This window comes from Argiope bruennichi, chromosome 10 (genome assembly GCF_947563725.1).
Source record: "Argiope bruennichi chromosome 10, qqArgBrue1.1, whole genome shotgun sequence".
NCBI lineage: Eukaryota > Metazoa > Arthropoda > Arachnida > Araneae > Araneidae > Argiope > Argiope bruennichi.
The window spans coordinates 15015585-15031079 of NC_079160.1; the positions used below are offsets into that span (position 1 = coordinate 15015585).

General features: G+C 30.1%; 1 protein-coding gene across 2 annotated transcripts in view; it reads right to left on the bottom strand.

Annotated features, from left to right (window-relative positions):
- LOC129988676 (nose resistant to fluoxetine protein 6-like) overlaps positions 1-15495 on the bottom strand; it is a 103446-nt gene that overhangs the window by 29881 nt on the left and 58070 nt on the right. For both annotated transcript variants that reach the window (XM_056096947.1, XM_056096948.1), the window contains exon 2: positions 7058-7281. In XM_056096947.1, the coding sequence (XP_055952922.1) occupies positions 7058-7281 (224 nt within the window). The remainder of the gene's footprint in view (positions 1-7057; positions 7282-15495) is intronic.

Consider the following 15495-nt stretch of genomic DNA (forward strand, 5'->3'; position numbering starts at 1 on the left):
AATTTACGGGCTCTTACAAAAAAACTGTCGAATCCAACATTTAAGTAATTGAATAAACTACTGCAATTATGTGCTTTATTTTCCTCTTTTTTTTATTGTTCTCCAGATGTTACTTGTTCCGCTCCAGTGATCAAGGAATGCAGTTTCAAATAAACAGTATAAACAAACAATGCCAAAGTATTTTAAGGATTTCACCTTAAAAGATATATCGAACAATAATAAGCGATTACTTTCCGAAGTAATTAGCTTTTTAAAAAAATATCATTGACCAAAAGTACAAAAAATGCCCAGCATCTCTTCAAATCGTTTCTTTTCCCTTTTTTTGCATGAAAAGAATTTATTCTAAAGTGCTTGATACTAAGATTCAAAAAGCACATTCATATTTAAACATAATTACTCAAACAGTTTCATAATACAAAAGCAGTGTTTATGAATTGCTAGATATTAATAACGTGCCTATTGCATCTTATTTAATGTCGTAGTTAGAATTCATCTATTTCGATTCCAGATAAGTATTTAAGAAAAAAAACTACGATTGAAAATTAAGGAAAAGTTTAAGTGCATTTTGTATCATGTGAAAATAAACAATTTTAAAAAAATCCAAAATAAATTTATTAAAAACTATTTTTAAAATAAATTATGGGTTTTTATTATTTTCTATTTTTTTCTTTCTCGCAAATGAAATATAAAATTATTCATTTACAAGAAATTATTGTAGTAGTCATAAAATTAGAAGAGACCTTGGCAAATCTTCACGATTTTCCTTTCCGTGAATTTAAAAAACAGATCTTTGGAGTTATGTCTGTTTTCCTGTGAACAGATAAATCAAACAAACTTTGAACTTGAAGGATGGTGGTCTTTCCACAAGCTTTGTAGATTTTTTTAAATAAAATTTTGAACATAATATATCCAGGCAAAGTTTCCTAGCTGCCTTTCCAAGTGAATTGAATGCGATAACTCCAAAACATAAAAAGGTGAACTGATAATACTCAGGTCACAATTTTAGCATGAAAAGAATAGATCTGTGTCGAATTTTGAACTTAATACAACAAACCTCGCTTAACGATCTATTCGCATGAAGTGCAAAACAAAACGTTAAAAATTGACTGGCTGAACAAGAAAGTATATTGAATGAAAAAAAGTAAATTTGATTGGCAAGTATTGCACTAAGTTATTAGTTTTGAGAATTATCACTCTGCTCAATTTACGAAAAAGAAGCAAAAAAACGTTTTTATTTCATAAAAACGTTTCATACATTTGTACATTTATACATTACATTAGTTTCATACATTTGTAGTCATTTATTTTAAACTCAATTCGGTTAATTTCTTCTATACAAAGTATATAAGGAGAAAGTGATTTAATTGTCAAAAAATTTGATCCCGAAATTTGATTAATTCTAACGTTTGATAAAAACACATTTTTTTCGAATTTATGGATCATTTGGAATTTATATAATATGCGATACTTGGCGGTGTTTTATTTTTCCCGTGATTAATCGCTTGCAAACGCTCAATACATAAATAACAAAAGGCCGAATATGTATTTGAAACATTTTTCCGGCCAATTAAAGTTAAAATTTGGAATTTTAATTTTAGAATTTAAATTTAATTGCAATGTTAATTTAAAGATCACATACCACATTTATTTTTAAAAAATAAGTTTTAGAATTATTGCTTTACACACATATAAAAATACAAATGGACAACACTTCGTAGAACTTTGTTTGTTCAAAATTTAATATGCATGAACATATTTAATGTTAAATCCACGTACCAAATTATATCAATCTAACGTTTTCAATTATCGTTTATCTTTAACGCTTTTAATTATCGTTCCCGAACTTGGACAGCCGGACAAAACAAATTCCTACGAATGGATTTCGTTTAAAATTTGATAAAAAATCTACAAATTTAAAGTTAAAGCCATATTTCACATTTCATCTTTCTAGCTCGAAAAGTTTTTGATTTACAATGCTCAAAGATACACAGGTTTATTGATATACATATTCCAAAATTGTGTTTCTCGAACTCGGTAAGACATGAAACGTGGAGATTCAACATCTCGAGGCGATTTTTTGGTAATTACAATGCTTTCTCTGTATATACTACTTCGTATGCGAGAGAGTAAAAATAGGTTTTCTGTATTTATGAAGTTGTAAAACGTGTAGATCCATCAGAATCTCAAGGTTGTATTTATTCTGCGACGATTACAATGATCTGATTATTCACACCGGCAGATCAACAAAAGAAGAATAATTTATTTTACGATAAAGAGATGCAAGCAATATCCCGACATAGCCAGAGGCCATGCGGGAAACTTGATGGGCAGCCGAAAAGCAACCCCACCTAGCACGAATGAACAAACGACATTTGATGACATTGGACACTTGCAAACAACAAAGGACCCTCTAGAGTAAACGCATATTAGTCCAGAAAAGAAACATTACATATTAAATTGTAAAACATTAAAAATCATTAAATACATTAAATGTGCTTTAACTTTTTACATTAGGGGAGATCTTTACGATAAAGAGACGTCGGATCAGTTTTGGTAAAGCGATTCATATGAAAAATGCCTTTTTTTTAAATCAGGAAGTTTGGGGAACCTTGATTGGTTATAAAAACAGTTCAGACGATGCCAGTGATCTTGACCTACATGAAGACACGAGGATTATGCAGTTATGACCTTCCGATCATCCTATCAACAGATTTACCGATATCAAGATAGGATTTAGAGCGGATGGATTTTGCATCCAAGATAACCTTTGGAAAGATAAAAAAACAAAAGAAGCAGCGGAGGAAAAATAACAAAAATGACAATGGCGCGAAACCAGAGGAAGTTCTCTAGGTTAAGTATCTCGATAATATCGCTCGTTATTATCATCAATTTCCATCTCGCTTCTCCATTTGGTTTTAACAACATTCGGAATTGTCGATCGTAACTCTGTCAGCGCAAAGAAGACAGGATTCCTTTCCTTCCTATTACAAATCGTTTGGAGATCTGTCACATGCTTCTGGAAATTTCACTGTCTGTTAACATACCAGGAAGAATTTTCCTAATATTTTTCATTTGTGTGAGGCATGGGATGTAACACGGGGTTGGTATGGGTTTTTTCCGGATTTAAATGATGTTGTCTTGCATGAAATCAAATCCTTGAGGAATAAAGCTAAAATTGTAATTACGAGTTATTTAAAATTTTCGTGCTCTCAGCAGAGTGTTTAAATTAAAAACAATATTTAATTCCTGAGTAGTTTTTCTGTAATTTTTATCACTTGAATTGGAAATACGCGCCATGCATGTCGAGATCCTTTTATCACAGAATCATCAATGACGTGCTACACACGTCAGCAGGCACTTGTTAGTAAAAATGATGTTCGTCAATTGAGATTGCTTGCCAGAGCACAGTATTCAGTTTTTAGGTCGAATTCATTTAGAAAATATAAATCTTCTTAAGATTGTTGTAAGGTATCGGATACTTTATGGACGCTGTGAGTTGTAGTGGACTATCTTGGCCCCTGTGAATTTCTTGCCACTTCAAGCATTTAAGTGATTTAAAAAAGTTAAGAAAGTACTATTGCTTTATACTAAAGTAGCTACACTTTTCTGATGGGTAATGATTTTCTAAGCATCACATTTCTGAGATCTACATCTCTATTATAAGAAAACTAATGATCATATAACTATTATTTCTGTATTTGTTTCAAGACAAAATCATATAAATGTTGTTCAGAATGTTAAATAAGATAGTATTATATTTAAATTTTCATGTTCGATTCGTAAAGACATAAAAATGAAGTTGCTATGGACATAATCGCATATGAGCTGCAGTTTCTTTTTGAAACAGTTATATTTTACATGCAGAAATCATTAGAAAAACAAATCTTCTATGAAAATTTTTTTAAAGTTCTATATCTACCTCTTTATTTTTTCTGTGTGAATTATCTGAAAAAGGGATGATTCTGAGAAATTTTCGGAATTCGAGCCATTATTTCATTAAAAAAAATCAACCAGAAAAATATTTTTTTGGGGGTAGTTTTTATTTAAAACTGAATGTCGATCGAAAATTGCGAAGATTTTATTAATGTTATAGCACTGATAAAAAATAAAATCCTTAAAGTCTCTATTTTTTTTAATTCCCAAAAATAACTGGAATTTAAAGTTTTGAAACAAAATTTTTTTTTTCAAAGAAAAAACAGAACATTGTAAAATTATTTTTTTTTAGAAAAAGAATGAACATCTTTAAAATTAAAAACAAATCGGTAGTTCCTGCAATTTTGCGAAGAAAGTATCTATCACTTTTCGTGTGATACTAGCTTGCATGTAGTTCGAAATCCAAACATTTAAGTTCGATTTAGAGAATTATAAGCCTGAATCACGAAATGTCTTCCCTTGATAACTAGACCATGGTTAATTTTTTTTTTACTGAATGCAAAATACATCTTCGAAGTCATAACTCTCAAGTTAAAAATATAGATCATACAAATATTTATGGCATTTGAAATTTCTAAACATTAATTGGAGAATAAAATTATTCTTTATTGCTTAATATGATGTTGATCAAAACAGATGCTTTCTGCTTCTGAAGATTGAAAGAATGGTAATAATTAGTCAGAATGTTTTAATATAATTTTCTGGCATAAGAACGCAAAATGCCGAGCATTTTGATAAGTTTTTTTAACGTATTGATCGTCGATTATCCAGCAAGTGAATCTTTATAAAACAGATCTTATCCAACAAGGAAGAAAGCATTGGCGATTTTCTACATCGGAACTGGTCTTAGGACAATTTTCAGGAAATGATTTTTTTATGTTTCAGTCGATTTTAGAATAATAATCGAAAAAAAAAAAACTTCCTATGTTTGAGTCGTTTGGGTGGTTTTCTTCGTTCCAGCCAACTGAAATGTCAATAGAACGAAGAGAAGTGTGTATATATTTGTGCTTCTACAAATACATACTTGATAAAAATTTACAATAAATACAGTTTACAGAAAAATTGATTACTAGTTTACAATAGTGAAGTAAAAAACGCAAGAATATAAGACGCTATCTTCTAAAAATCTCATGATTTGAATGTTGAAAGATTACTTTTCCATAAAGAAAATACCCAACTATGAGATTTTTAATTGCTTCAATTTCTGACGCGTTAAATACTGAACTCTTTGCACTCCTATGTCGAATCTAATTCGCATTCTAAAGATTGCGTGGTTTTCACATACTTGTTAGATAATAGTTATCCTAATGGCTGTTTAATAACAACAAATCACACAATTTTTAGGAAATATAACAAACTTATAACTACAATATTTTTGAATTGCACATGCATTAAAAGAGATTCTTATACGCATATGTACAATTATGCAGCTTATTACTATTCGGAGGGTAAAGGGTTAATAGTATCTATTGAATAATAAGTAATTAATGTTTTTTGCAAGGTTTCGATTCTCTTTTCAATACGGCGCTTACGTAATTCAGAAGTTGGCATGAATTCCTTTCTACGCAGTAAAATCTCATCTTCATTTTATGATTTTACACTGTTTAATGGATAGTGAGACGAACATCATTATTGTGGAAACTAAATAATTGCGCAGTTACATACAATAGATTAAACTAGTTCATTTTAATTTTAAAATAAATTAAAAGAAAAAAATTTATTCAAAATAAACAACTAAAATTTAAATTGAAAGGAAACAACATTTAAGCATAAATTCAAGTAGAGTAGTTATAAATGTTTAAACAGCATTTCATGCTAATCAAAATAGTCGAATTAAAGTAAAAGTAAGTAATTTTTTTACTCCTTTAGCAACATTTATCGTTGTACAATGGCAAAGTTAGATTAAATATATTGATTGAAGCACAACTTTTGACATAATCTTTTTTTCGTGCCATTTTTATTATCAGTTAGATCGAAGCTGATATGCTTAAATATCAGAGAAATTTCAAATTTTTCTTTTCTTTCAAAACAATATTTGATAGCAGTGTTAGCAGGAATACATGGATCGAAATACAAGTTTTGCCAAACATAATTTTAATCAGACTTTTATTTAATTCCATTTCATTGTGATTATTCTTACCAGGATAAACCTTTTCATCACAATTTATTTTCACTACTGAATACTTTCGTAGTTTCGTTGCAATTTTGGACGAGGCAAAATCATTCTTTAACATTTGTTACAAACGCGTACTAAATCAGCTTGACTGAACAAGAGTTTTTCAGATAAATATGATGGTGATAAATAATCATATGCATCTGAAAAGATCTGATAACCACTGTTTAAAGTATGCTGTAATATATAAACTACTATAAATATTGAGTCATCGTTTAAATTTTCACATAGAATACGTTTTGAAAATGGATTAGAATGGTGACGAAAAGATTCATATTTGTTTCACTACTTGCTTGTAATATGACATGAAAATTGTAATATTTTTGCCCTTACATCTTATTCAATTAAGTCTCTTTATATCATTTTGTCCAAAAATATTGTGACAAATTTATTTGTGCTTTGTGCAAATTATCTAATAATACTTTTTACATTTTGAAGAAATAATCATAAGAGTAATTAATTTGCGTAAAACACATTCTTGAATTATATATAGTTTTGATGCAAAAATAGCTTATTATATATTTTCCAGGCTTTATGGATAAATTACATGTCGAAAAAGCGGAAATTCTTATTAGAATTATGGGCGAATGTTCTTGGTGTTATCGATTTATTAGCTGGGACAATAAAACCTAATTTTTCTTATAAAAATGGTTATAACTTTCCCATTATAAGCAATAACAAATTAAATGTAGGACAAGTGAATGCTTGGTATAATCATGGCATATGATCTGCTAGGGCAAACTGTGGAAAATTATATTTAGACTTTTAACAACAGCATTATATATACACCAAATGTGTAAAAAAATATGAGATAACTAATCAGAGTCAATATCGCCAATCACTCGGAGAAAAGCAGTGGAAATTATCAAATCATCGTGCGGAAATACAATCCATCCATCCGATGTTCCGTTTCTCAATCACCTTAAAGGTCAGCGAGAACAGGTAACTCACCGAGTCTGGGGCTGAGACATTGAACAACTCTGGAACGGTGATGTGCATGGAAGTGAAGGGCTTCCAGTCTGGCAGTGGCGGCGTCATGACGACTGTGCAATACTGCCCCTTCATGTTGGTCCGGCTCTCGTTGACGCGTATCTCGACGCATTCTTGGTAATTGCCCAGTGACGATAGGGTACCCTGCAGGAATCCCTCTGGAAGACGGCCGGAAGCGTCCAGCACTGCAAGATAGAAAAAAGAACAAGCATTAGAAATGATTTCGATAGGCAGAAAAAATAGAATTCAGATGAAGTGGCTTGTAGTTAATTACCATTTTATCCAACTTTTACATCAAGAAAGTCAATAGCATTAACCCACTAACTGCCTTTTTTGAAATTTTTGGCCGGATAATTTATTTATTCATGCGCAAAAAGTTGTGAAATAGTGTAATTATATTCATATTATGTTTTGTTTTGAAAATATTATGTACCATTTCAATAAGAAACAAAATGAGTAAATAACAGCTCGTTACTACAGCCTCCAAATTACATATTTATGTACAATATTTCATTTTAATATAATAACAAAACTCAAAATTTAATGCTTCAAATATTACTCTGTTCCTTTCAAATTTGTTCCCTTGTTGTAAAGAATCGAAGCATAGAATACATATTTTCTGCTACACACGATTGATTGAAATATATAGAATAAAACTAAATTACAGGAAGCAATTTTTGAGCCGAGTAATGTATGTAAAATTCCAAAATTTCACAATGTTGATCATGGCAGTTAATGGGTTAAAGCATAGTTTTATAGTAATTCAGAGATCTCAGTCACATAGAATTTTGGATATTTCATACCAATTTAAATTGCTCTATATCAAATATTTTATTCAATTTTTATTTTTCTGTTCAAATTTAGAATTATTATTTATGTAACATCCCAATACCTTTTGATTAGTTGTGTAAAAATTACCAATTTTTGAGATTCATATTCATACTTTATTAATATTTATTTTCGTAATTTTCAATTCTTTTTTAACGAAATAGCCATTTGTAAAAATCAATCCGAGTTCATGGTGTAAATGTGCTTTACCAGGATTATATAGAATGAAAATATTTCGAGTTCAGTCCTCTTATAGTTAAAGACAAACTCGGAGAGCCTTTAAATTTCCGGCAGGACGTTATCCTTCTCATAATAAAATGTTATACCTTGCAATAGGAAGATTCTTATGTTCTTTCAACAGTTTATTTTTCAAGACAAACATCCTTGAAAACAAATCTAAATCTATTAATCTAACTTCTACATGTGCAAAAGAGGAGGTACCATTTACTACATGTCAGAACATCACGTCAAACAAGGATTTCTTTTGTTTTGTTATTTTTCTGTCCTAGTAAATGAAATAAATCCCGTTTCTATTTTTCCTTTCAAAAACACTCATGAAAAGGAGATATGATAACGATTTTATTCAAAGCAGTCCTTGAAAAATCGATTAAGGATTCCAACGTCTTCCGATTGCTCTGTATCTCCTCATCAATTATTGCTGATGGTTCTGATGCTTTGTTTACCTGCCAATTGTTTATCGATAAAAATTTATGGAAAAGGTTTTAAATTATATTAATGAATTCGAGAAAGACAAAATAATCGTGTTTTTACACAGAAGTTTGCTAAACAGATACGGATGCTTGTATTTACAGATAATGCAAAGGCCCATACTCTTTATTACACCGATTTCAAAAACAAAAACACTATTAATTTTCAACAAAGCTCTTAATATACAAGGCACGGATAGTTCAGTACACATATTATTAAGTTCAAAGACACGAAATCCATGCTTTTACATTTCATGATTCCCGAAATCGGTGCTTTCCTAATATTTGAATTATTCCATGGAAATATTCGGAATTTAACTCATTTAAATTCTTTATGCTTCACATTGTCTTGCTTTTATTTCCCTCTCGTATACAGGTTTAAATGGTGTTTTTATATTTTTAATTAGTATATGTATATGTGTGTATGTGTTTGTGCCTGCGTGGATGCATAGACAAAGTGTCTAAATATATTTTACTGCTAAAAAGAAAGTTTTTTTATCTATAATAAAAACTACATTTTTGTGAATTTAACCTTTTACAAGCGGAAAAGTAATTCGATGTATAATTATTCACTAATTACAAGGACTTGTTTATTACTTAGAAAAATTAATATACGCAATTATATACTTACTTTCGATGTAAATAAATATGCAGCTGTACATTTAATTTCAAAATTCATCTTATAAATATACTTAAGTTAAATTTCCCCGAAAATGAATTCTTGCACACAGAGCCAGTTTTGCCATTATGCCATTCTTCGTGACAACCTAAGGGCACAGTAACAAGAGGCTGGTTTCCCATGAGATTAAATTTTATCTTAATTGAAGTTCATAAAAGCATGCACTCGACTGACTATAGCTTGAGGAAGATAATGATAAAACGAAAAAAGAATTCAGGAATAATATATATTATATACAAAATCGCAACTAATATTGATATGTATATATTTATTTATTTTTAAATATTATTAAACAGTTTTGATGCATAAAATTTAAGCTGATGAAGATTATTGTAAAAATCTTATTTTTTTATGTGCGTTTTAAATAGTTTTATGTAAAAATTCGTTTGTTTTTTAAGCGGAATTTATTTATATTTATGAATAAATTTGTGCGCAATGATAAAGAACACAGATTTTTCTTAATTTAGAGGCATCAATTACCTTTCAACTCTGCTCTTACTTGATACATTTATAGGCACGAATCTTGCCTGATAATCGGATCATCTAATTAGATACCCCCTTCCTTGTTAGCTCTTAATTATAGTGATGAAAGAATAATCTAATTAGATAGATGGTTCGGTACAATTAGATAGTGGGTGTGAGCCATAGGTGAGACACACGGTAGTCAATGTTTTAAAATCAGATTGCCCTAGTATCTGGTAAACAGAAACAGCAAATTTTGCACATAGTGTGCTAGGAGTTAATTAATTTGGGGCCTGTAGATAGCACAACTAGAGGATTTCCCTCGGCAAAATTCCTATGAAAGTGGTTGATGGAGTTATCATACCGTTTTATTTTTATTCCAGTTAAAGAAGAAAAAAAAAGGGAGGAAAGAAATGTTGGGAATTAAGTTTAACTCATTTGAACATGTCAATGTGTGAGATAAGGTTTAGGTTAGTTATATTCATATCTCATTTCTAATGCAATACTGAGACTATTTTTTGATGAAACTCATTACTTTAACCCATGGATAAGTGACAAGAAGTGCATTTGAGTTAGCAAAGCTTCTCCAAGCTTTCACATCATACTAACAGTAAGAGAAATATTATATAAGTAAAACTGTTCATCAGTCTCTAAAGGAGATCTCAGCCATTGCCAGGGACTTGGGGGAAAGAGGGTACAGATGCCACGAAAACCACTCATCAGAAGCCCTGGTGCGTTTATGCCACTTTTTAAAGTGAAATATGAATAAGGAGAGGAAAATGATGCCATTTTGCAGGTGCCAGCCATTCTCACCTATACCAAAACCGTGTTAGATATTTTAATTAATGCACTTATTATTCAAATTGTGCATTATATGATTCCTACAATATATTCACTCGAGCATTTTCTATTAACTTAAGCATGTTACGATCTTCAGTATAAGGTGATAATAATGTTACTGAACTTTTCTAAAGCTAAGAACGCGTAAATATAGAAAGCGGACTGCCTTTAGAAAACTAACTATATTAATAATTTGATTTTGTGCACGAATACATTCAATTGATGTTTTTATGTATGAATACACTAATGATTAAATTTAAATATGCATAGTGTACATACGATTCTAATGATTAGTGATAAATCAATTTTTCAATGGAGACAAAATATGTAGATGTGTCAAGAGCAGCTTTTCATCTTTCTTTTATTTACGTTCCATTTGACCTATGGTCATCTATCCTTCGACTTGTTGGGAATTTATATATTGATGGTATAAAATTCTAATACAATGTATGTACTATATCTACTAAGAAATTTTATAGTTTATAAAGTTTTAACACTCATACGGCTACTATATTTACAGTGTGATTGGTAGCACTGAGACCATGAATTGGACAAATTAATTTCAAATCCGAGATTAACCTTGGGATTATCCTTCTTACAGGAAATAATTTTAAATTGCCTTATACGTATATATAATGATTCGATTTCAATATCAATTATTAACTACTAGTATGAAATTATTATTGAAATATATTTATTATTGTCATGTGTCAGCCAGTGGTTCTATTCCTCTCGACAGGTACTGATTTCGCAGATAAAATACTTATGTACCGAAAATGAAGCATGCAATCTTTCTAAGTCAACATTGTTTTTGGATTGAATTTAATTGATTTTCTATAAGGAATTTTAATTTGAATCGAAAATGCTGTTGTTACAACAACCTTTTTCGCTCTTATGTTCAGGCTGTCTATGAACGTGCCCCATCATCCTCCCTCTCACGTACTTTTTCTGACCATTTTAAGAACCTCTGAGGATACTCGTACCACAGATTGAGAGGAGCTGGTCTAGAATGGATGTACATCAACTTCTTTTTTTACCATATACCTTTGAGACCATTTCACGTATCTCTGAGAATACGCGTACCGCAGATTGAGAAACATTTGTCCAGAATGAATGTATTTATGAATGTGCAGCAATTTTTTTCCCCACGTAACCTTTGAAACCATTTCTCATGCACTGCGGATAAGCGAACCATAGACTGAAAAGTGCTTGTTTAAAAAAAATGGCCTATGCAGATTTTCTCATTTACAAAATAAAATTTCCTAATCCAATTTCATTTGTTGTACTAATTTTACACTCTAAATAAAAACAGTTATTAAATTAACACTTAATATCCAGTTCAAGGTCCTACTGATATTACAAATTTTTAACCATCGATATCAAGCCAAATTTGTTAATCATTTCTTTTAAAAAACAAACTGTTTTTTATAACTGCATACAATGCTAGAAATTTGGTTGCCCCTAGCAACCACAAATTCTCCAATTAACCCTCTTTTTTTTTCGAGTCATAGCGATATCGGAGGTGAAGGGAAATTATTATTATCCGACCTACTTCGAGTCATTCGACATATTTTCAAAACGAGAAACATTCCATATTTGTTTCAGAATGCCCTTGCTACGGCATATTTACAGTTTTCTCTTAAAAGATCTCCGATCAGTGCGAAAAGATGTCTAATTATCAATTCATGTAATAAACAACTTAGCATTTCGAAACCTATTTTTGGGAGCAGGGCTACTACAGTGACCTTAAGATCCGAAAAAAAAAAGATAATTTCCCTGATAATTATCTCCTACTCTGTAACAGACTAATGTTCAAATTTTGAACATTTTATCCTTTTATGTTTTCCTCAATGACAAACATTTCTAAACAATGATTCGAAAAACTTCTCATATAAATTATCTATCCAAACAATCCAGATGTTTTATCAGTTAAGAGGTTGTCAACAAGAAAATAAATAACTTGAGAGAAAATAGCGGGGAACCCTCAATTCTTAAGGGATGCTGGTTTTAACATGTTAAAGAAACTTCAATCATAAATTAAACTGGTGTAATTTATCCGAAACTTTTTTGCATGAACCTAAATAAATGTTATTTGTCCTCCCCCACATAAAAAAAGCGGACCTTGTATGTCAGATTTTTATTTTCGAAGTCTCTTATATGTCATTTTGTGTCTTACAATATAGTAACCACAACCGTATATGCATTTTGGCGGCCTTATTCTAAAGTAAATTGTAACCAAAATTTATATAAAATTACAATTTAAATAACAAAATCGCATAACAAATATCATTTATCGATACCTTTACGCTTACATATATGCGAATATACAGACCGATAGACATTCAAGTTCCTTGATGGATTTGATTCAAAATTTGATATAGATCCATAATTTAGATGTTAAAATTGAGTACCACATTTCACCGATCTAGCTCTTCGGGTTTGGTATCTAATGGGGTTATTTTGGAACTCGAACAGATAGATGAAATTACTCTGAAGTATAATAAAATTCTAAAAATTTGACGTAAAGACCCCTACCAAATTTCATCAGTCTGCCTCAAAGCATCTTCAGGTTATTAAGAAGAAACAGCTACAAAAATGAGTCATTAGCATATTTTTTTAATATCATTTTTGGACTCGGGACATCTGAAAATCTTGCATTCTGAATGTCTTGCCAAAATATTCTCATATTAAACATTCGAATTTCTTTCAATTCACATTTTAAGAGAAATATAGTGGGTTTTTTTTATATCTCAGTAATAATTAGATATTTTGGTCCAGAAATAAATAAATTTTTTTTCTATTTACGTGTTCATTATTTAAATTAAATTGGAATTAGAAGCAATATAACCTTACAGTAAATTCCTTGTTAATTCTTGACTTAAATTGCAAGGAAAATCGTTTTTATGTATAATGAGGTTACCAACGTAATTTTACGTAAATAAAAGCAAACAATTTTCTTCTTGCGATCGGATCATACAAAAATGCAATTTTCTTTTGTATGCTATCCACCCATACCACATACTTAATCTAATATTAAATAATTATGAATAGCGATATTAATAATAAAGAAAAACATTTTTTGAATAATTTACAAAATTTTATTCAACTGTTTAAGAATACAAACTAAATTTTGAAAAAATATAACGTTAAAAATAAGATATTTGAATATTGCCGTAAGACAGTGAAAAGAAACATAAAAAATAGATTTTAATAAAAATAATTAATATTTATGCTCTTATTTACTTTTGTTGCATAATAGTTTCTTCATTAAATATATGGTAAAATAATTATTATAAAATGTAATTAACTGTTACGAAGGCTCAAGCCCATTTAACTTGATTATAAGTTAAATTTTAAAATCCAAAATTTTGGTTATTTTCTAAATTCTACTATTTTAGACATATTGTAATTTTTTTTTTAGAATTTTAGCTCACTTTTAACATGCATATATTATGAATGATATTATATATACAGTATAGAGAATTAGAATTAAAAATTAATCTTTACTTTTTAATGGATAGTGCTTCATATCAAATGTGAACTTAGGAACATAAAGCTATCTAAGACGCTTCTTCAAATACAAGAAATCAATAATCTATACCAAGAAATTTAATACAATAACCATAGAATGATAAATATTACGATATATTTTCTTACAATAAATAAAGTATTTTGTGACACTCCTTTTTTCTAACTATTTAAATGACAAAGTTGAGTATTTTACTGTTGCTAAAGAAAAAACTATTAAACCTCTATTTAATTTCTTCATCTTTGTCCCATTCAAATGAAAGCCTCGAATGCCCAGAGGAAGGGAGAATAACTTAAAGTAACTCCAAAATTGCCCCTTTGTCCATTAATGATGTAAGATATGGTTATTTAAATCTTTTTTTCAAAGCAAGCAAAGTAGTCGAACTAAATGAAACTGAATTCTTCTTTTCTTTGGAAAATCTAAATGTTTAAAAATAAATGAAATTTTGAAATTTCCTAATTGCAGAATCTAACAGTCAACCACATGAATTACGCACCACCTGAATAGACACCATAATATTACATAATAAGAATAAAAAGCACATGCACCATCAATAGAAAGATCCACGCGTTCTAATCAAAGAAATAATAATCTTGCAATAAATAATCTTGTCAAAATAGTCTTGCAATCCCAGGCAGCTAGCTCTTTAATCGGAAATCCCTTAGTGCTATTAATTATAGTAAATAGTTGTGAATAATGCATAACTGTGTTGTTGTTGTTGTTACTTATGGCACTTTACAAGCCCGATGACAGATCTGTCGGGGATTAAGCCAAGTAAGTATCTAGTTTTTTCAGTAACGCCATCTAGGACCAAGAGTGCGATTTAGCTATTTTATGCGTCGCATTCACAACCCCTTTTTACAGGGGGGGGGGGCACATTCACACACCTCACAGATAGAACAACCATGCTCAGACCGGGACTAGAACCCGGGACGCCCAGATCTCGGGGAAGATGCGCTACCCATATGCCAAGACGTCGGCATGCATAATAATAAATATTATTATTTATATCGATGAGCATCAATGAATGGAATGAAACTGTTCCATTATAACCCGTTTCGAAAAGTCTGTTTTTATATTTCTTCTTTTCGAGCTGAAATTAGTTTCAAATATGAATTGTGTCTAGTATTTATTTCTTACTATTCGCCTTCGGCAATCAACTTGGTTGGCCGGGATTATGAGACACGAAAAATTCCGTTAAAATCGTTTATACGTGACATAGTCGAAATGGATTCGTCGGTAATACAGTTATATTCATTGAGATTTGTGTCTCTATTATTTATGTTATCTTTCCTAAAATTTGAATAACTTTAAAAAATTTCATCCTTGATTTTGAAATTAAAACTTAAATAAT